This window comes from Hemitrygon akajei, chromosome 5 (genome assembly GCF_048418815.1).
Source record: "Hemitrygon akajei chromosome 5, sHemAka1.3, whole genome shotgun sequence".
NCBI lineage: Eukaryota > Metazoa > Chordata > Chondrichthyes > Myliobatiformes > Dasyatidae > Hemitrygon > Hemitrygon akajei.
Window position 1 is genome coordinate 85161462 of NC_133128.1, and position 22833 is coordinate 85184294.

A 22833-nucleotide genomic window follows, 5' to 3' on the forward strand; every position below is an offset into this window, starting at 1 on the left:
GGATATAAGTTAATGGGTTGTTGTCCATCCTCACCTCGAACTTGGTATCATATTGATAGTCAATTAGTTTATCCACCACAGCCCAATTCAATGTTAGGAGCTCGAATTTGTGCGTGGGGTAGTTTCGCTCCGAGGGTGACAGACTACAGCTGACAAATGTGACAGGTCTCAAACCTTTGCCCTGATCCTGATGCAGAACTCTCTGCTGGCATCTGTAAGCAGTACATAACGGCAGTCGGTGGTCTGCCAAAGTCAGCACATACACTTTCATCAGCAGCTCCTTCAGCCACTGAATGGTCTCTTCACATTTTGCATCACATCTTGCTCCAAAAGTCTCAAAAGGGCTAGGATAATCTTTACCATCCTCTCCTTTTGTCCTCCCTTTCTTCCCCAAGGAAGGGTAACTGCACAGAAGTTGATGTAAAAGGGGACTCACTTGAGTGTCGTCCTTCACGAACCTCCGATAGTACCCACAGAATCCAAGGAACGAGTGCAAAGCGCTCACAGTCTGGGGCCTTGGCCATGTGGTCACCACCTGTATCTCAGATGGATCCGTAGCTACTCCATACCATGAGACTATGTGCCCAACATAGTCTCAGCACCTTCAGTAGCCTTGCTTCATGTTCCTCCAAGGTGGACCTGAACACTGAAATCATCCAGGTACACCAACACCTCAGGCAAGTTCATCTCTCCATGACACACTGGAAAGTTGCTGGGGCTCCCGATATGCTCTGGGACATCCTTTCAACTGGGGGAATTCTAGTGGACATATGAATGACGTCTTTGTCAGCCTCACTCATGGGGATCTGATAATACCTACTCCTCAAGTCCAGCACACTGAACCACTTTGCACCACAGAGGCAGGCCAATATGTCCTCAGTTTTCGGGACCATATACTGGTCAGGGAATATATGCCTGTTCAGAGTCGGATAGTCCACACACATCTGTACCTTCCCATTCTTTTTCCTGGCCACTACTATTGGAGACGTGTAAGGGCTTCTGGACTCGGTGATGATCCCAGCTTCCTTCAGCTTCTACACATGCTGCCGAACTTCTTCCACCTCTGCGGGCGCCGTTTGCCGTGACCGTTCTCTGAACGGGGTGCCCTCTGTCACCCGGATGGTATGGCAAGTGCTCTTGGAACAACCCACATCAAACTTGTCAGTAGAAAGGACATCTTCCAGCTTCTTCATCTTCTGTATCAACCTCCTCTTTCAACCCGCAGGTACTGGTGAGTCCCCAAAGTTGAATGACTCAGCAGTCAATTTCCCTTTTTTTGAAGAGAGTTTCTCCCCGGCTTGTCTCACAGGGACTCTAGATATTACTGTCACCGGGAAGAGATGTGCCAGTGGCATCCCCCTGCCTGAGAGTCACCTCCCTCTCCAAAGTGTTCCCAGCACTGTCTGTCATCCTGTGCAACTGAGGGCTTCTGCAGTTCGGGCCTCACCAGTATCCCAGCAGGTCATTTCATTTCATAACTTGTCACACCAGACAGTCGGCCATTCTTGTCTAGCACGTAGTGTCAGGATTGGTCTCTTTTCGGATTAACCAAGTCACGGTATGAACATTCCTGACTCGAGGCCGAGAGGCTAGCTCAACCCGGCATGGATGGAAAGCCCGGGTGCCGACTGGGTTGGAACTCGGGAGCCTTTGCTCCGGAGTCCGGCGCTGATGCCACTGCACCACCAGCAGATCAGCGTGACTCCTCTTCGTGGTCTTCCGGAGTATCCACCAAGAGGGTCTCAGCATCAGAAATTCCGGGAAATTTGGGGTTTCCTGTCACTCTAGCTACTTCCCCAGACCATAGCACGACTGGTTTGGACTGGGTGTACCAAACAGTCCCTCGTCTAAGCCATGCACTCCCTCAAAAGCAGCTCGGAACACAGAGTGAACGGACAATATTTTCAGAAAGCTCTCTCCAACTTTCTCCTTGCAGGCTTCCACTAGCCTCCTCACAATAGGAGTATTTGTTCCCACAAGAATTGATTCTTCACCCTTCTCGAGCGTGTCCAGGCAGACCAACAGCAGTGTATCAAAGACCTCAGTTACTCTCACATCTGTCTCTGAAAACTCCAGCTTCAACAACAAGTAACCATCATACAGGGAGTCATCCATACTAAGATCCCGGATCTTTAGCGCACTGAGTGGCGTCAGTGGTGAATGTGTCATTCCTGGTTATAAAAGGAACCTGAGAGCCTGTGTCAAGTATGACTCTAGCATAAATACCCTCGATCTGTAGCGATACACTGGAGCTTGGCCCCACTAAGCCTTCAGGAATAGGGTTTTTTCTTTAGGGTGTTCTTTGATATATTGCTGGGAGCATGTTCCACGGAGATGCCATGCCGTTCCCTCGCTGGGTCTCTTCTAAGTTCCTGGCATTTCTCACCGCGTAGCTACCCAGGGGCTCACTTTCCGAAGGCTTTCCCGGTCTTCACACTCCTGCCTGAAGTGTCCGTCTTCCCCATAGTTACAGCAGACAGTACCAGTTGCTCCCCTTCTCACGGAACCCTGTTCATTAGTAGCCCTCTGCTTTATCCACCCCCTACGTGTCGGCTTTTCATGTAGGGCGGCCGTACTGACCGATAACAACCGAGACATCTCAGTTCTAAACTCTGCCATGAGCTCCTTTACCACCCCCGGGGGTGGGCTTTCAGGAGACACTTCAGCAAAGGGGGCTACTCCCAAGGGCTGTACCCTGCTGACAGAGCCTCCTGTGCCTTCATTGCACTCTCCTTCTCTCTGATCAGCTCAACAGACGAGGGTGAGAGAGCTCATCTTTTTGAGACGTTTGGAAACCCCAAGCAATCATGTCCAAGTAGCAGCTTTCACTACTTGGTCCATTCTTAACTGATTCACCTCAGGTGTTTGAATGTTCCCTCTACGCCGCAAGCAACTCAGCTGTCTCTCTAGCCGAGAAATGTTTCTCCCCCTTCTCCTGAAACCCCATCATAAGTTCCATTGGGCTTCCCGCCAAAAACATTTTCTAGCACTCACATGTAGCTTGCAGAAGTAGCCAAAGGGTTCTGTGTCTTTCAGGATCTCACCACTACGTCAGCAGCCAGACCTCTCGGACTCTCTATCAGTTGCTGTCTTTTCACGTCATCACAGCACTGCCACTCAACCATCATCTGAGAGGTCTGCTCCACCAAGTCTCATTGACCCCTTCCCCGAGAACCTCCTGAGTCTACAATAACTGGGACTTTGCTAGGGAGACAAGGGCCCGATGCCAATTCAGAATGCTTACCCCTCGCAGGAGGACTCATTAAACCTTCTAAATCAGACCACTCCTTCCCCTCACTCCACAGGAATGAGAGCAACTTGCCTTTGAAATCTCTGCCCCCAGCTACGGGAAACTCTGCTTCCAATTTGGCAGTCTTGCCTACACTCCCCTCCTCCTGGAACGTATGGACAGTCCACGCTCCCCCTCTCCAGGGGCCCCAATAGTACCAGGCAGTTCAACTGCCATTATGTCAGTGCTAGTCTGGTCTAAAACAAAGTCGTTGCCCGCCATTTTGGCACACCTCCACTCTATGATCATAACTGTTCCTACAGCTTTAACGGTACTCAAGAGTCCAAATTAACAATTCATTGGGGCTACGAATTTTTATCCCACTCAATACACATGCATTCATTACCAGTAATCCCATGGATTTGCATCACTGCTCAACACCTGCAGCATCCGTAACCACACATTTTAATCTCTTTACTGAACAATAGTTTAACACAGGCTTAAACACACAACTCACTGGATCAGTGCTCAGGGCAATCACACAGCTTCCAACAAAATCGATCCGGGACGACACCACCACAATGAAACCCCGCTTTCCTCGGGCTGCATACACCTAGGGAATACACACTCTGGTCTTGCCAAATCTCTGAGATTGGGATGGCTGTCCCACCCCAAATTCAGTTTTGTGAATGCTGTGTAATTTCCTACCTGGTTATAACTCGGTGCCAAGAATTAACAGACAGCACGCTGCATACGATTAAAGGAATTATATTTATGAATGTTTACTAAATTAAAGGGTTAGTAAAGAAAAGAAAGAAAAAAAGCAAAAGGGGGCCCATTACAATTAAACAGTCAAATGTGCACAAGTTAGAGCTCAGCTCTACTGAAACTCATGCTCACCTTTCCTCAGTGGATCACTGCTTTCTCCATCGATCACGGTCCCCCAACAGGCTGAATCCTACGACTGGTTCTCTCCAACACCTTCTCTCTTCATCTTCCACCAAACCAAGACCCCAGCTGACACTGGCATCAGGCACACAAAAAAAAACGCGCCCCACATTCCAAAGCTCCCGTCATCTCTAACCGTAACCTAACCATCACATTAGCAGTGAAACCTTTACCAGGCCATTGCCTACAGATTTAGGAATTACTGTGTCTACACCCGAGTCCAAGTCCTTAATATAAAAAAGTAACAGTATCTTCTGTTGGGGAGCAGGGCAATACATTGCACCACAGCTGAATCTCAACAGCTGAAAATCATGTATTGTGACCAAAATTGTGAACTGTCATCTGACTAGTGTTCTATACAGTTCTTAAATATCTCTTGAATAATCACTTGTTTGTGTCTAGAATAACCTTACTGTTCCTGCAGCCCCGCTTTGGTTAATAAAAGGCATAGTCTCCAAGACATCTTCAAGGAGCAACACACAAAATGCTGGAGGAACTGACCTCAGAAAGGCAGTGTCCATCACTAAGGACCCCCACCAAGGACATGCCCTCTTCTCATTGTTACCATAGGAAAGGAGATACAGAAGCCTGATGACACACAGCTTCTTCCCCTCTGTCATCTGATTTGTAAATGGACACTGAACCCATGAACACTACCGCATTACTTTTTTTAAATTTCTTTTTTTGCATTACTTACTGTAATTTAACTGTTATATATTTTTTTCTCTCACCCTTATGGGTGGTGTGTATGTGTATTTTTCCCTCAAGCTTGGGAGCTTAAGAGTTCAGTGCAGTATACGTGCTGTTTCTAGTAGTGTGCTCTTCTGGGCCAAGATCTCAGATGATGTTCCTAGCATTTTTTTGGAGCCACTGTCCCAGTCCAGGTGTCACAGCTCCACATGTTCCTCTCACCACCAGGATTACTCTGGCTTTAACTTTCCACATAGTTTCTGCCTGCTCTTCAAGTCCTGGTATTCTCCAGCTTCTTTCTTCCTGATGTTGCCGTCATTCGGGATTGCCACGTTGATTACTATTGCTTTCTTTGTTCCTTGTCCAGTATTACTGTGTCTGTTTGGTTGGCCAGTACCTGCTGATCAGTGTCTGCATTTTGAGTGTTTCCCATTTGGACTGGGGAGTGTCCGAACCACACTCGGTGCAGGTTCCTGTACACAATCCCTGCATCCTGGTTGTGCCATTCAGTGAATGCTGTCCCTGCCTCCATCTTTTCTCTGCTACTATGTACTGGATGGTTTCAGCGTACACTCTGCACCTTGGGTCTTGTCTGGTGTGATAGACCCCTGCTTCTATTGCCCTTGTGCTTCGCGTCTGTTCTTGTCCGGCCAGGAGCAGTGCCTCCGTGCTCTCCCACAGCCCTGCCATTTCCAGCCATTGGTAGGACTTGCTTACGTCAGCCACCTCTGATATCTGGTGATGGTGCATCCCGTGCAGTGGTTTGTCCTGTCGTGGCCTCTGATCCTCAGGCTCTTCACCCACATTCATTTCCATGACCCCTGCCTGCTGTCTGAGGTATTCTTCTAGCAAGTCATCCTTAAGGGCCATCTTCCTGACATACTCATGGATGTTTTGCATTTCTTCCAGGACTGTGGCCTTGACTGTGAAGTAGATACTTAATGTAATTCTGTTTTTTTCCTATATTTATCATCTACTGCTGCTGCAAAGTTAACAAATTTCAAGACATATGGTGGCGATATTAAATCTGATTCTGATTCTAAATGTTCTTCTAACATCTTACTTACATGATCTGTTGCCATTAAGAATCTTTGCAAGTCAGCCCAGGTCACTGGTTTACCATACCTCTTCAAATACTGTCATTTATTATATTTTCCTGCATGACACAGAAAGAGCCCACTTGACCCATTGAGTTGAGCCTGTGCTTGCTTTTAGAACACACCTATATCCTATAATCCCACTTGTTACCCTGTATGTTACTCTTATTCATATGTCCATTAATATCTCTTGCCTCCCCCACCCTCCACCCACAACTAATTCATTAGGAGGAATTTTAACTGTTTACAAGCCATTGGAATATGGGAGGAAACCTGAGCATTTGGGGGAAACCCACACAGTCACAAGGAATATGAAAACTAAGTCAGGATTAAACGTGGGTTCTGAAGCTCTGAATCATCAGCACTAATCTCTTTATCAGTTTTTAACTCACCCATTATCTCAGCTATGCATCCATTTTCTGGAATTCAGCAGCGAGTTCTCCCTTCCTAGAAACTGATACAGTAAATGCAATGCAATACTTCAGCCACACTCATTATCTTTGTTGTGTCAAATTTGTACTATTATCAGAGCCATGGCACGGAGAGCTGGTGAATGATTAATATAACCTCATTAATTTTGTTTTCTTGCTTTGCATGTCTTTCCTGAACATCTTTGTGTCCAGGGATATTTTGCACCCAATCTTGCCAATGATCTGTCTTGGACCTTTATTCATTTTAGCATGTTCCAAAAGCTCTTTTGTGCTATCTATATTACCAAATAATAGATGTCACAATGGACTTTTAACACCATTAGCCCTCTGGCTGTGAGACGGAGACACCTCGTTTTCCCTTTTTAGCCCGTGGTACATTGAATTACCGGGTGAATGAGTAGTCTTTGTGGTACTGCAAGTCTGTGTCTTTATTGATGCTTTGCTGCACACGTGAGTGCTCGGTGGAGGGGTGGGGGAGATGATTTTATGCTGGTGGTGGGGGGGTACTGCTTATGCATGGAGGGGGTCTTTGGGGTTCTAACATTTAACTGTCATTCATTCTTTGTGGCACTCCTGTTTTCGTGGATGTTTATGAAGAAAAAGAATTTCAGGATGTATATTGTATACATTTCTCTAACATTAAATGTACCTTTTTATTAATTTTTTTAAAGTTTCTACAATAAAACCAAAAAAAACTAAAAAAAAGGTTTATTCAGTGCAAAACAAACGTATCAAATGTACAGTTTATAACAGTTAAGGAAATGCACCCATAGTAGAATCGTATAAAGTTAGTTGCCACCCCACCCTCCCCCTACCCAACTTCAAGCCAACCTTACGGTATATAAAAGTTAATCAGAACTTTAATCACCACAGAGCTGTATTTTTTAAAAAGAAGGTATATTGCCTTCTACCTGAGCTATAATATGTTTACACATTAAAAGAACTGTAAATCTTATCCGAAAGAAGCTGGAAGTAAGAGATTTAAATGAAAAAGAGAAGAGGGAGGGATGAACCCTTAACCTAAATGGGAATTATGAAAATATTCAAGAAAAGGTCCCCACACCTTTTGGAACTTTATATCCGAATTAAGAAGTGAATAATGAATCTTTTCAAGGTCTGAACAGGACATAATGTCTCTGAGGCTTTGAGCATGAGTGGGTGGGGCAGCATATCTCCACCTAAGAAGGACTGCACATCTGGCCAAAAGAGAGGTGAAAGACAGTGTGCAACGTTTAGTCAGAGTCAGATGCGTGCCAACTTCTCCCAAGGTGCTGAAAAGAGCAATTGGAGGGTTAGGTTCCAAGTAGCAATTAAGTATATGGGATAAAGTTAAAAAGACATCTCTCCAGAATTTCTTCAAGCAAGGACAAGCCCAATACATAAGAATAAGGGAAGCCTCGTCCCCTTTACTCTTGTTGCAACAGGGACTAATATCAGGATAGAACTGCGATAGTTTAGTTTTAGACATATGAGCCCTGTATACAACCTTGAACTGTAAAAGGCAGTGGCGATCACATAAAGAATTTGAATTAACTGACTTGAGAATTGAATCCCAACCTCATCGGACAGAGGAAAATTTAAAACATGCTCCCATGCAGTTTTAATTTTGTCAAAGGGGGCTCGTCTCAACATCACTAACGCATCTCGAATAGTAGAAATTAAACCTTTACCCAATGGGTTTATGTGAAGAAACAAGTCCACAATGTTTTTATCGGGTACCTCAGGAAAGCTTGGTGTTAAAGGGTTGACACAATGTCTAATTTGGAGATATCTAAAGGAACGAGTGTTGGGTAGTTATCCCCAATGTTTTCACTCCTTAACAAAGTTAGCCAGCTTTCTGGACACGAACTTAATTTACATAAGAGTGAACTCTTTCCAATAAACAGAGAAGCACAAATATTAGAATTTCATGACCTCCCTTTTAAAGTAGTAAATAATCAATTTACTTAAAAATAAAAACACAAAATGCTGGCAGAACTCAGCAGGCCAGACAGCATCTATGGGAGGAGGTAGTGACGACGTTTCGGGCTGAAACCCTTCATCAGTGCCTCCTGATGAAGGGTTTCAGCCCGAAACATCGTCACTACCTCCTCCCATAGATGCTGTCTGGCCTGCTGAGTTCTGCCAGCATTTTGTGTTTTTATTTATTTCCAGCATCTGCAGATTCACTCGTGTTGCCAATCAATTTACTTACCTTGTTATTACAGTAACAAAGAATTATAAGTGCCTTTTTGGAGAAAATTTCACTAATCTTTTAAATCATTCAAAACAGAGTTTAGCACAGTGGTCACCCCGTCCATGTCTCTGATAGGTCAAATTAATGTCATTAAGCGTATATCCTTCCTAAATTTTTATACTTATTTCAATCTTTACCAATTTTTATTTCTAAAGCTTTGTTTGACTCATTAGATTCTATTATTTCACCCTATCTATGGAAGAGCAAACATCCCAGACTAAATGAAGCTCACCTTCAAAAACCTAAAAGGGTAGGTGGTATGGCCTTGACCAATTTCGCTTATATTACTGGGCAGCCAACATACATTGTCTTATCTTTTGGTCTTACCTTTATAATCAGTCTGACTGCCCAATATGGGTGGGAATGGAGTTGAACTCTAATAAGAATTTCTCCATCTCCGCACTTCTTGGATCCGCACTTCCTTGCCATCTGCCTAAACCAATTGTTAATCCGGTTATTAGACACACTCTGAGAATATGGGCTCAGTTCAGAAAACATAATGGGCTTCACGGTCTCTCTCTTTCTAGCCCTATTCTACATAATCATCTTTTTCAGCCTTCTATGCAGGATTCAACATTTCAAGACTGGCACAGAAGGGGCATTAGGTGCTTTGAAGATCTTTTCATAAGCAATCGCTTTGGAACTTTTGAACAATTGTCTGTAAAGTTCCAACACTCATTTCTTAAGTGTACCTTTGAAATCAAATCCAGTTTTATGTGCTAAAGATCTCCTTTTATGTGCATTTGTTAGTGCAACGTTAATGCCCTTCCACTTGCCGAATTAGTTTAAACAGTTCTTTCAAGATTTTGCTGCCGGTTCTATTCAGATTCAGACTCCGTCTCTTCTTTTCCTAACATTCCAGGAATCTAGAGCCCCATTTTCTGCGCCTTCTCTCCTGTAATCATTGCATTATCATCTTTTTCTGTACTTATAATCTGAGAATACCACCTCTGAGGTCTTGCTTCTTACACTCAATTCTTCATTTTTATTTGGAAGCTAGATGATGAGACCGTTAGTGTTCTGGGTGTAAGGTTAAAGCATTTGTGGTTAATTTGATGAATGGAACCTTAGTGGTTGACTCTGTTGTTGAACATCATCTGGTGTGGCTCATGTGTCCCACTCTGATAAGCAGTCTTTGCTGCATTTTCTGTAGATGAGGTGGGCTGAAAGTTGTAGTAAAAATTGCTGGCACCTGTTATGTTTGGATTCTATTAGGCAGTTGAGCACCTCATTTCTCTTTGATTTCTTCTGATGCCATCCAAATGTCCTGGCAGTTGTTGGGGTGCTTTTGGGGTTAGGGCATAAAGCAAACATTGACTTCAGCGACCAACCTTCAGATCTGAATGTGCACTGAAGATCAAATATAAAATGTAACTCTGAACAATGGGTAGAAAACACTGATCTAAATTTGTTACTTGAGTGTCTTTTGGGTGTCTCTAGTATGGGCATGAAGGAGGGAGATGTGAAAGGAGTGTGTAGTTCAGGGGTGTCAAACTCATTTTAGGTCACGGGCCGGATTGAGCAAAATGCAGCTTCATGCGGGCCGGATCAGTCGGACGCGTGCGAACGCAGCTTTCGTTGCCTCCGTTTGTTCAGCCTGCTCTCATGTGTCTCAGTCTCTGCTATAACTACAAAGTGTTTCACTTTACAAATTCCGTTTCTTATGAAGAAGACTGCCGAATAAACACTAAAAACCCTGAAAACCTGGTACCTGAATAAACTCAGCATTAGCCATATCATGCGTCATAGGCGCTTCGATTACTGGGGCCAGCTTTAATAGTAATTAGATATTATCTCACGGGCCAAAGATAATTCCACCATGGGCCGGATTTGGCCTGCGGGCCTTGAGTTTGACATATATGGTGTAGTTTAAAGAAAGCATTGTAAATATGGATTTGTTTGAATTGTCCTGAACTTTTGATTTTTAGCATATAAAATGTTGTGTAGAGTTGGGTCAGGCAGATCTTGTTTCTTATAGGGTCTCTCTCTAACTCTGATTCTGACAGATATTGGCAGAATATCAATGTAATGCTAGTTCAAAAACAATATTTCATAGATTCCATTACCTCTTTAAAGGGAGGGAAAAGAAACAGCATAGAAGAGTTCCTCCAGCATTTTGCGTGTGTTGAATGTAGAAGAATAGTTCAATTATGGATTTTGGAACATTATCAATCCTTTAACTAACTCTTTGAAATAGATATGCACTTATTTAATTGCTTTTAGTGCAACTTTGCTATGCGAAAATAAGCTGTTACGTTTGTCAACAAAAAGAACAATTATACATTTGGGGAATATTAATTCATATTGAGATATCCTTGAGCTATGAAGGGTGCTATGAAAAATAGTTTCTTTCTTTTATTAAAAGTGTTTGCTTTTCATTATAGGTGTATGGCTGGGGTTACAATGGTAATGGACAGCTTGGATTAGGTAGTAATGGCAATCAACCAACGCCTTGCAGGCTAGCAGCATTACAAGGAATACATGTGTGCCAGGTATGTTTGATGAAAGTTCTGATGTGTTGTGATAACCTAAGTCTTGTTTTAGCTTGTTGGAGTCACTCCACTATGAACCAATGTAGCTAGGAGATTATCCGGACTAAAATAAAAACTGAAAATGACGGGAAATATTCAGCATGTTTGGCAGCATCCCTAGAGACACAAACAGGATTAAAGTTTCACTTCAACGATTGTTCATCAGAGCAGACTTTAAGAAGGCATTATGATTGATAATCTGAAGACCTATGTTATGAAGCACTGTAAAATGTAATGTATCTACCTAGGTGGGACTATACGTGACCACTGAACTATGATAAGGAGGTTATTAAAGGAAACATTGCAGTGTGTGGTACCAGGGCTCACGTTATAGAGCCCAGTTAATTATTGCTGATCTTTCACTGTGTGATTTTGCATTTATTTGCATGTGAAGCTAATGCAGTTGCTGAACCACACAGCATTAGGTAGATGTATTGAGTTCTACTCTGGTTGTTCACTGGGCCTTTACTGGAGTTACGCTGCATGTGATCTGGTAACCAAGTAGTGCAGGACTGTTTCCTGCAGAAAGAGACTTCGTATTTTTCTTCAGAGATTCTGAGTGGTACCAGATTCTGGAATTCGATACATCCTTTCTGAATTTGCATAGGGGTAGTTTAGCCTACCAATGTCAACACTACTACTTAAAGCGGAGTCACCAACCATTTTTTGCACTGTGGACTGGTTTAATATTGACAATATTCTTGCGGACCGGCCGGGGGGGGTTGTTAATCACGACCGGAATGTAGGTGATAAGTCAATCATAAGTCACTTCTAAGTGGCTAATACACTCAATTTCGTTTCTAGAAGGATTTATCTAACAAATTTAATATTAAACACACAGCGCATATTTTCCTTGCATGAACATAGTGATAAGTCAATTATAACTCACTTATTAAGTAAGTCAATAGCATCATAACATTTTAAGTAATGCTTAGATATTAAACACACAGCACATATTTTCCTTGTATGAACATATAAAATTATTGCAACACACCAGTGAGAGGACAAGGTAAGGGCCGGAGGTCCCCATGCCAGGGCCGCGGTGGTCACAGTCCGGAGAGCACGACCGACCGAGCGAGGAGTGCGACAGGGCTCGTGCCTGCACCCCTTGTAGGTAGGTAGGATCTATCAGCCGACAAAAGTTTGGCTCGAGGGATGACTTTCAGTAGATTGCAGTGAGGTAGCTGCTCTGCTACTTACAAAGCCCTGAGCCCGAATTAGGTCGTCTGCCAATATTTTAGCACTGGGTTTCCCACGAACATTGGGTGTGCTAAACAGGTTTAGAGGCGGCGCCCATCTGTCTGCACTCCAGGCCAGTAGCAACAGTACTTCTCGCTGGCTGTGCAATGCGGTTGGTTACCTGAGGCCAACCAGTGATCCCTGGCACGAGGGTATCACTGCGTTTAGGCAACTGATGACCTCGTGTGCGTTCAAGTTTAACAGCGGGCGTGGCAGGGAATGAGGAAAGGTGCAGCTGACTCATAGCGTTTCATATTGTTTCCTCGCGGCCTGGTAGCACATACTATGCGGCCCGGTGGTTGGGGACCATTGACTTAAAGAACATGAGCTCCACTGAAGTGCTTCCACTGGGTAACACCCCCGTTGATAGTACCCATGGTTCTGAGTCTGCATTTAAATGTCATTGGGCTGGGCTGTAGGTATAATTGATACTTAATCATGTTCTACCTTGAAATTTAACCTGACCTTTGTCTGAAATCTGGGTGGAGATGTTTCTGGCTAAGATGTAGTGTACATTGAATAAGTGATTATTAATATGAATTTGTCAGAGCTGTAGTCTGAGATTTCATACTCTGGAATCTTTACCATTTTGCCCATCAGGTTGCAGGCTTCAGTTAGGGGCATGTAGCACTTCAACTTGGATACAGATATGTGGTTTTGCAGGAGTGTGAGATGATGTCTGGGTTCCCCGAACAAATGCATGATTGGATTTTAGGGTATGGATCAATACCTGGACTACCCAGACATGTAGTTTCTGGGAAAGACTCTTACATTTTGTCCGAGTATATGTTTCTTGCAGTCTTCTGAGTCCTGCATGCATTACCAAAGTTTGGGATTGTTGAAATTGAAAACTGAGTTGCGACAAAATCCCCTGACACCATATGATATGCAACTAAAGAAAATTTGCATAGTATCTGCAAGCGTAAAAAAAAATAATAGTTTCCTATTCCTATCCCCAAGATACCAGAATCACAGTAACAGAGGTGCTGAAATAAACAGTCATGTGTGAAATCTATGTGGTGACTGACGCTGATGTTTGCTGTTTATAACCCGCAGATTGTCTGTGGCTACGCTCATGCTCTTGCACTAACAGATGAAGGCTTGCTCTATTCCTGGGGAGCTAACACGTATGGCCAGTTGGGCAGTGGCATTAAAAGCAACCAGTCTTGTCCAGTCCAAATCACGCTGGACAAGGAAAGGTAATGGCTGAACAGAAATCTCACGCATCAGTATGTTAATATTCACAATAATACTTTAAGTATGTTGTTGCAGAGAAATTAATTTCTTGTTTGATCATTTGTAGTGATCAATGTGCCAGTATGTTCCCATTTTTTGAACAGATAAACTACAATGTTCTTTTCAAACGGCATCATTAAAAATGATGCCTTAAATGAAGCAGCTGAATCTACTCTGCTGCCTAGATATCATAAATTGCCCAGCAAATCTTATCTTACGGCACATTTTGTGCCCTTGCTTGGTCTGGCCAAGCAAAATAGAGTGATTTAGGTAAAACAAGTTTTTATAGTAAGCCTTAAAAACTGGTGGTCACTGTAATATAGATAATGTCTTGTTACATCTGCAGCTGTTGGATTCCAGAATAGTTTGTTAACAGTGCAGTCAGTTTTTGTTGAGGCAAATGTTTACATTAGAGGAGAGCAGAAGAAATTATCTACCTGGTCTCTTGCCTCATCTTCAATTCTTCCCCTTTTCCAAATACTGTGGATTCCCGTTAATTGGGACACATTGGGAGTATTACATTTTGGTCCAATTAAGCGGCTGCCCTATTTAGCTGAGGTTTCAAGGAAATAGTTAAAAAGGTATAAAAAAAACGTCAAACTACTGTTTAACTGAGTAATAAAGTATGTATTTAAATGAAATACGGAACAGATTAGTGCACTACCAATACTACTACAGTACTATAGTTTTACTTCCTAATAAGAATTGACAGGGGAATTCATCCAGTGTATGATGCCATATTTTTTGATTGACTATAAAAGAACAAAATTAGTGCAGATACTGGACTGCCTTCATACAATGCTTTCAATGATTCTATCCTCCAAATCTTCACTTTCATTGTAACATTCAAGATGATTATCGATACTTTCGAGTTCTTTCTAGTTCATAACTTATTGAAATAGTGGAATTGTTTCATTGTCACTCCCAGCCGTTTCTGGCAACTTCAAGCCTGAATGCTTGAAACCGCAAAGAGCAGAACAGTTCTGAATTGTCTTACTGCTCATTTCTCACCAACTATCAGTGACAAAAATCACTGCTTTTGAACACAAACACACGTTGCGCAACTGATGCTATTTAAAAGCTGTTAGTTCTAAGCACGGTGTGATGTCTAATGGCCTCATAAACGCACGCGACTGACACTAGTTAGAAATTGCCTGGCAGCAGTCTCCTGTCTGAATTAATAGTTTTCGTTCTTTAAGAGTTGCCCCAAGTAAGCAGTTACTTCGATTAACTGATGGTCCAATTAACTGGAATCCGCTGTATTTGTATGTACCCTAACATCAGTTTTTATTTGATAATGTTCAGTGCAGCTTTTTGAGGTTGTTACGAATCCTGTAACTGGATCACTTACCAGCAAAGATAGCGAGGTCCATTGAAGTCTGATGGGACTATTTTTAACAGTATTTATTGGTACAAATGCACAAAAATAATTTCAATGCAAACATACAGATAATATACGTTGTCAATACTAACTCTAAAAGTACGGGTATAATAATGATCAATAAGAAATAAGCTCTATCGTTGTCTAGGGGATAATGTATTGTCCGATGGAAATATAAAAGTCACTCAAGTTCATGCAGGCTGCAGCCTTTTGTTGGAGTCACGAAAGACAGATGTTTTAAACTTGCCAGCTTTTCCTTTTTATGATGTCGATCCTTCAAGAGTTCCATTTTTGTGGCCGGACACTTTTGGCCTCTCCTTTTGCTAAGCTGTTCTTCCGTGGTAAGGCCCCAATCCCAGGCAAGGGAAAGGACGCACGCGAGCCCCCCACTGGCTGTCGCTATTAAACGCTGTCACGGGATTCCTAGCGTTTCTCCTGGTGCGTCTAAAGGGGTTGTTCCCCAGACCCTCTTTTATCCTTACTCACGGGGTCTCAGATGTCAATCAGGTTGGAATGATGTCATCCCTCAACCAGCCCACTTTGTTCATTCCCTGAGGGTTTCAAATAAATAGTACAGTACTCAATACACAATTCCGTCTCCAAGAGACAATGGCCGTTTTCCGTGGCTTTGTATCGCTGAGGGGCCAGGACATTCCAAACCCCTTGTGGATTCTGCGTCTCTCTCTCATTTCCTGGGCCCCAGACCCGCATTAATAGCGATCTTGCGATTTTCAAAAAGGAGGGGGCTACTTTGTACCCTTCGGCCCCTCAGAGTTGGGGCACAGTCGTAACAAGGTATTTTACCACATTAGGGGCACTGCAGTCATGGAAGTTCATGTTTTCCTTTCAAATGTATCACGGATTCTGCTTTCACCATTGTATTGGATTGGGCCTTCCATGAGCTTCTCAAAAAAAAATTAACATTACCTATCCATACTTATTATCTTTAATTAATATCCTTTATTTAGTGATTTTTAAAATTTGCTTTGTCGAAATGTCTCAGAAATATCACAGATTCCCTGTAGTAGAAAAATGGATTTTTATTTTGCATTAGAAAATTACAACCACTATAAAAATACCCTGGATGACGAACAGATCTTTTGTAAATGAAAGGTGTGAATGAGTTTTGAATTCTGGCAGTGCTTTTCCCCTATTAAAAGCTTTTATTTCTGCAAATGCCTTTTGACAATCTCTACAAAACATTTCCATTTTTCAGCAGAAGAATCCACATCTGATATATCCTGTACATTTTCAAAGTGGTTGGTGAGGGAGGGGCTCGTATGGGTTAAAGAAGGTTCAATTCTTAAAAGCTGTTTATTATTTAGCACAGCAATTAAGGAGGAGACTGGGAGTGTGGATCCTGGAGCCAGGTAAACCATCCTCTGAATCCTCTATCTGGTGACCAGCTCTCGGTGGTGGTATTCAGATACAGTGTTGGATATTTCTGATTGTTGTGTTACAGGATGTTGTTATTCTAATTCTAATTTCCACATTGATCTTTTCCTTTTACATTGTGAGATTGCATCATTGTACAAGTCTGTCAGACAATCATATGGTAAATCGTATATAACATTTACCAGTAACCCTTATTGATGTCTAAGATATTTAAAGAAGTGCTGTCTCTTGAAATACGGTGTAAACTTCATGATCCTTGCTTTGTTCCAAAGAGATCTCTGTGGTTCTGCTATGCTTTACTCTGACCTCATTTTTCTTGATGCATAGGGTTGTGGAAATTGCAGCCTGCCATTCTACTCACACCTCAGCTGCTAAGACCCAAGCCGGTCAGGTGTACATGTGGGGTCAGTGTCGGGGTCAGTCTGTCACCCTCCCATACTTAACTCACTTTACCTGCACGGATGACGTGTTTGCCTGCTTTGCCACTCCAGCTGTTACGTGGCGCCTCCTATCCGTAGGTATGATGATTTATCATTTTGACTATTTTCCATTGAATATGTAGGTGTGTGATTCCTAAAAGTAGATTTTGTAAGGCACTCTTTGATGGTACTCTGTAACTGTAATGCCATGTAATTGATTGTCAGAACTATAATCAGAATCTCGTGTGTTCAGAATAAAGTAGCATTATGAAGATACGCGACTGCAGATGCTAGAATCTGGAGCAAAAAGTAGCTGGTGCAGGAATTCAACAGGTCAGGTGCCAGCTGTGGAGGGAGATGGACAGTTGATGTTTTGAGTTGAGACCATCCAGTTTAAGAGTCAATATGTGAAGAATTTAGAAATCTCTGCTGTTATATTTGTACTTATTATGGGGAACAAGGAAATGGCAGATGAGTTGAACAGGTACTTTGGATCTGTCTTCACTAGGGAAGACACAGAATATCTCCCAAAAGTAATAGTGGCCAGAGGACCTAGGGTAACGGAGGAACTGAAGGAAATTCACATTAGGCAGAAAATGGTGTTGGGTAGACTGGTGGGACTGAAGGCCGATAAATCCCCAGGGCCTGATGGTCTGCATCCCAGGGAACTTAAGGAGATGGCTCTAGAAATCGTGGATGCATTGGTAATCATTTTCTAATGTTCTATAGATTCAGGATCAGTTCCTGAGGATTGGAGGGTAGCTAATGTTATCCCACTTTTTAAGAAAGGAGGGAGAGAGAAAACAGGGAATTATAGACCAGTTAGCCTGACATCAGTGGTAGGGAAGATGCTGGAGTCAATTATAAAAGATGAAATAGCAGCACATTTGGATAGCAGTAACAGGATCGGTCCAAGTCAGCATGGATTTACGAAGGGGAAATCATGCTTGACTAATCTTCTGGAATTTTTTGAGGCTGTAACTATGAAAATGGACAAGGGAGAGCTAGTGGATGTAGTGTACCTGGACTTTCAGAAAGCCTTTGATAAGGTCCCACATAGGAGATCAGTGGGCAAAATTAGAGCACATGGTATTGGGGGTAGGGTACTAACATGGATAGAAAATTGGTTGGCAGACAGGAAACAAAGAGTAGGGATTAACGGGTCCTTTTCAGAATGGCAGGCAGTGACTAGTGGGGTACCGGAAGGCTTGGTGCTGGGACCGCAGCTGTTTACAATATACATTAATGATTTAGGTGAAGGGATTAAAAGTAACATTAGCAAATTTGCAGATGACACAAAGCTGGGTGGCAGTGTGAAATATGAGGAGGATGTTAGGAGAATGCAGGGTGACTTGGACAGGGTGGGTGAGTGGGCAGATGCAGTTTAATGTGGATAAATGTGAGGTTATCCACTTTGGTGGCAAGAACAGGAAGGCAGATTACTATCTGAATGGTGTCAAGTTAGGAAAAGGGGAAGTACAATGAGATCTACATGTCCTTGTTCATCAGTCACTGAAAGTAAGCATGCAGGTACAGCAGGCAGTGAAGAAAGCTAATGGCATGCTGGCCTTCATAACAAAGGGAGTTGAGTATAGGAGCAAAGAGGTCTTTCTGCAGTTGCACAGGGCCCTGGTGATACCCCACCTGGAGTATTGTGTTCAGTTTTGGTCTCCAAATTTGAGGAAGGACATTCTTGCTATTGAGGGAGTGCAGCATAGGTTTACGAGGTTAATTCCCGGGATGGCGGGACTGTCATATGTTGAAAGATTGGAGCGACTGGGTTTGTATGCACTGGAATTTAAAAGGATGAGAGGGGATCTGATTGAAACATATAAGATTATTAAGGGATTGGACACACTAGAGGCAGGAAACATGTTCCCAATGTTGAGGGAGCCCAGAACCAGAGGCCACAGTTTAAGAATAAGGGGTAGGCCATTTAGAATGGAGTTGAGGAAAAACTTTTTCACCCAGAGAGTTGTGGATCTATGGAATGCTCTGCCTCAGAAGGCAGTGGAGGCCAATTCTCTGGATGTTTTCAAGAAAGAGTTAGATAGAGCTCTTAAAGATAGCGGAGTCAAAGGATATGGGGAGAAGGCAGGAACGGGTTACTGATTGTGGATGATCAGCCATGATCACATTTAATGGTGGTGCTGGCTCAAAGGGCCAAATGGCCTACTCCTGCATCTGTTGTCTACTGTACCAAGAAGTAGTTGTCATATTGAACTGGGAATTAAATTGGTAAGACTGCACAATAAGTACCCTAATCATGTGAGCATTATGCTACTCTTACCTGGAAAAAAAATCAAATAGTCTGTGATGTTTTGTTTGCACACATTTTGTTGAGTCCCTATCAGGATCCCATCTCAGGATCAGTCTCACGGCCTGTGATGGAATCATGGAACAGTATGACCTGGAAACTGTGCCAACCGTAACCACCGGTTTACATTAATCCTACACGAATCTCTTCTATCTTGCTTCTTTCCATATTCTCGTCCACTCCACCCCCAGATTCCACCATGCACGTAGATACTAGGGGCAATTAATAGTGGCCAGTGAACTTTCCAACCCGTATGTCTTTGGGAAGTGGGAGGAAACCGAGATGGCCCCAGGGAGAATGTATAAACTCCACCAGAGGTCAGGATTGAACCCATACAGCAGAGCAGCAGCCTCTGTTTTAAATACTTGTACATTTCTCTTCCATTTCCTTTAATTTTCAGTTTTAAAGGATCCATATTGCCTCTGATTGTCCTAATCTTCTTAACTGTAAAATTTATTTCTGATGATTTTGAAGTATATTGCAATTTTCTTTTCAGGTGCACTTTCTATTTCTAAATCTTAGCTGTGTTATTCATTGCGTCTTTCCCAGTGGCCTGTACCTGTTTTAGTTTCTGAGTGTTCATGTGCTTTTTCATTTAGCTTTAGTTTCGGCTGGTGTTATTATAGTCCATCATGGCTGTTGGTGTTGTTCCTGTGGTTTGAAAACTATTTGTGTGAGGAGTGGCACACCACACAGTCTGTTGTTCCGCGCCTTGTAAGGCATGAAAATGCCTGACACTGGCCTCTTATGCCTGAGGTGACATAATCATCAAAAACTATTTTATTGACATAGGAACTAGATGAATCCATGTTTCTATCCATTGGTGTTTTTCTGTTTATCATCTGGTATTATTCCATGTGAATGAGTCATGTTTAAATTTAGAATCTTAGTAGCTGTTTTGAATTGAATATTATACTAATCATTATTATCATTGTTAGTGGAGAAGTAATGTAGTGGACACCATATTGACTTCATAGTGGGGGTTTTTGGTAATGGTAATAATGTTCTGAATAACTCTTCTGAATATACCCCAGAAGTTCACACCCTTTTTGACACAAAATAATCCACTAAGCCCAATTCTAGGTAAAGTGACACCCCCCACTAAAGCTGTTCTGTTTGTGGTATTCAGACGTGGGCTGATGTGTGAAAATGAAAATTCAATGTACCTGAAACTTTCAATGTTATTACTATTACCAAATCACCCCACTGTCAATGTTGTGGATGATTTAGAAACAACATAAATACATTTGTTGTAGGTTTTCTTTGCTGCATGACTAACCCCTTCTATTTCTTAAAGCTACAAAGCTGAGTTCAGGACCACTGTGAAATATTGCCCGTTCGCCTGGATGAGTGCAATTCTAAGAACTGAACACCATTCAGAACAAAACAGCCTGCGTACTTCAGCTTCATTGTGGCTGCTATTCAACAAAATGCATGGATATCACATTACTTGCTGAGTACACAATTGCGGCGGTGAATGAGATGCTATTCATGCAGACTATTTTGTCCCGGATGCGTGATTGGCAAATAGCAGGTTTTATATCCTGGATGTTAGGAGGAGAGAGTCGCTCACACCAGAAACCACTCGCAGGTTACATGAAGAATGAAAACAGCAAGTTCATTGGAACATCAACATAGGCAGGTTCCCCTGCAAGCTCAGTAGATATAATTGGAATTCCTCCGCTTCAGAAAGGGGGAACACCAGTACTTCAGTGTTTCATGTGCCTGGGGAACAGTCCTTGAAAGAGGAAGCACAATGCTGTGTCCTTTATTATTGGTATTCTGCGGTGGTGTGCTGGGAGCTGCTGCTTTTGTGAAATTCTGTTGTGGCCTGATCATACTGTGTGTCAAACTTGCAGGCAAATCTGCATGTTGTCCAAACCTGCTTGCAGTGTTGTGCTTGCGTAACAGAGTTGGCACCAAGCTAGTTGCGAGGGTTGGGGTAATTACTTTGAAGAGGTGACTCTCTGAACAGCTTAATAGTATTAGTTTTCCTTCTTTGTAGCAGAGGAAATTGCCTCCAAAGTTATTGATAGGAACCTTGAGATCGCACAGTTTACATCTTGATAGCAGTCAGGTGGTATTGGGACCAGCACAGTATAGAGAATTATAATCCACTGCGTCCAGAAGAAACAACTGCTTCATTATGTACACACAAGAAATTCTGCAGGTGCTGGAAATCCAGAGCAACTGGAAAGGAAGGGGGAGGGGAAGAAGTACAAGATGGCAGGTGATGGGTGGCGGGGTAAGGGGCTGAAGAAGGAGGAGAGGACAGTAAACCATAGGAGAAAGGGAAGGAAGAAGAGCACCAGAGGGAGGTGAGGAGAAGTGAAGCATGCCAGAACAGGGGATGGAAAAAGGGAAAAGGGAGAGGTGGGGGAAATGACCGGAAGTTGATGTTCGTGCTGTCAAGTTGGAAGCCACCCAGATGCAATATTAGGTATTGCTTCTCCAACCTGAGAGTGACATCATTGTGGCAGTAGAAGAGGCCATAGGCCAATAGGTCAGAATGGGAATGGGGATTGGAATTAATATAGGTGGCCAGAGGAAAAATTCCGGCTTTTGTGGTGGACGGAACAGCGAAGGCGCTCAACGAAGTGGTCCTCACCAATCTACGTAGGGTTTCACCGATATAGAGGAAGCCATGCCAAGAGCACCGGATACAGTAGATGACCCCAACGCGCTTCATTACGTGTGGAGCAAGCATGTACACATCCTAACACTGAACTGCACTCAAGGATTGTGCAGCTTGATCTTGTGCACGGTAGCCTTCCTTAGGAGGACTGTAAAACATAATCTGCCTCTGCTGCGAATTGACATATTTGCTTCGTACTTAACAATGCCGACACTGATCAGCAGAATTTTAACCGTGGCAACCAAAGAATCAAAAAACAAAGCTTGCATTTAGGGTGCTTCTTTAATTCCCCGGATTAATTCACAAAAGGGATAAAGAAAAAGAAAACGAATTAGAAAATGCAGCTGGTCGAAGAGAGGTGGTGTTTGAGGAGGTTTTTGAATGTGGAAGTAGCCGTTGGCCTGACAGTGAAATGGATGGGCTCGTGAGTAATTTTCTGGGAGTTTCTTTATTAGGTGAATAGATCCAACTGATCATGTAAATCAGCGCTTCAGATTTATCATGTGCCAGCTTGGAGAAAATAGAGCACAGAGTACAGGTCAGTTTAAGTGGAAGATTTGTGATGTAGATAAAGCCAAACAGTCTCCCCCCGTACTCTCTGCTTCCATCAAGAAATGGACTGGATCTAAGCTGTGCAGTCATACCACGTCCAGTAGGTGACATGAGTAGGGTCACCAAGCTTCTGTATGCTACACTGTCCTTTAATCTTAGTGATTGCTGAAAATCCTAAACTGATACCCCACTGGCAAGAGTTTGCCATTCTGAAGAAGACTCCATTTTCTGTATTTTAACAGGCCTTTAACTGCCCTCTACTTGTGAGTTTGTTTCTTGTGTAACGTACCGTGTGATACCTTATGAGAGGCACAGACAGAGTGGACAGAGAGCATCTGTTTCCTAGGGTTGAAATGTCTAATAGCAGAGGGCATGCATTGAAGGTGAGAGGGGTAGATTTAAGGGGGATATGAGGGGTAGGGTTTTTACTCAGAGAGCGGTGGATACCTGGAATGCACTGCCTGGGGTATGGTGATAGAGGCAAATACATCAGAGGC

At 42.9% G+C, this 22833-nt stretch overlaps 1 protein-coding gene across 3 annotated transcripts in view; it reads left to right on the plus strand.

The window, feature by feature from the left end:
- Nucleotides 1-22833, plus strand: part of LOC140727945 (RCC1 and BTB domain-containing protein 2-like) — a 109734-nt gene that overhangs the window by 41342 nt on the left and 45559 nt on the right. For 2 of the 3 annotated variants that reach the window (XM_073045947.1, XM_073045949.1), the window contains exons 6-9: nucleotides 11016-11123; nucleotides 13458-13600; nucleotides 16344-16388; nucleotides 16741-16931. In XM_073045947.1, coding sequence (XP_072902048.1) covers nucleotides 11016-11123; nucleotides 13458-13600; nucleotides 16344-16388; nucleotides 16741-16931 — 487 coding nt within the window. The remainder of the gene's footprint in view (nucleotides 1-11015; nucleotides 11124-13457; nucleotides 13601-16343; nucleotides 16389-16740; nucleotides 16932-22833) is intronic. The other variant, XM_073045948.1, reaches the window with a different exon arrangement.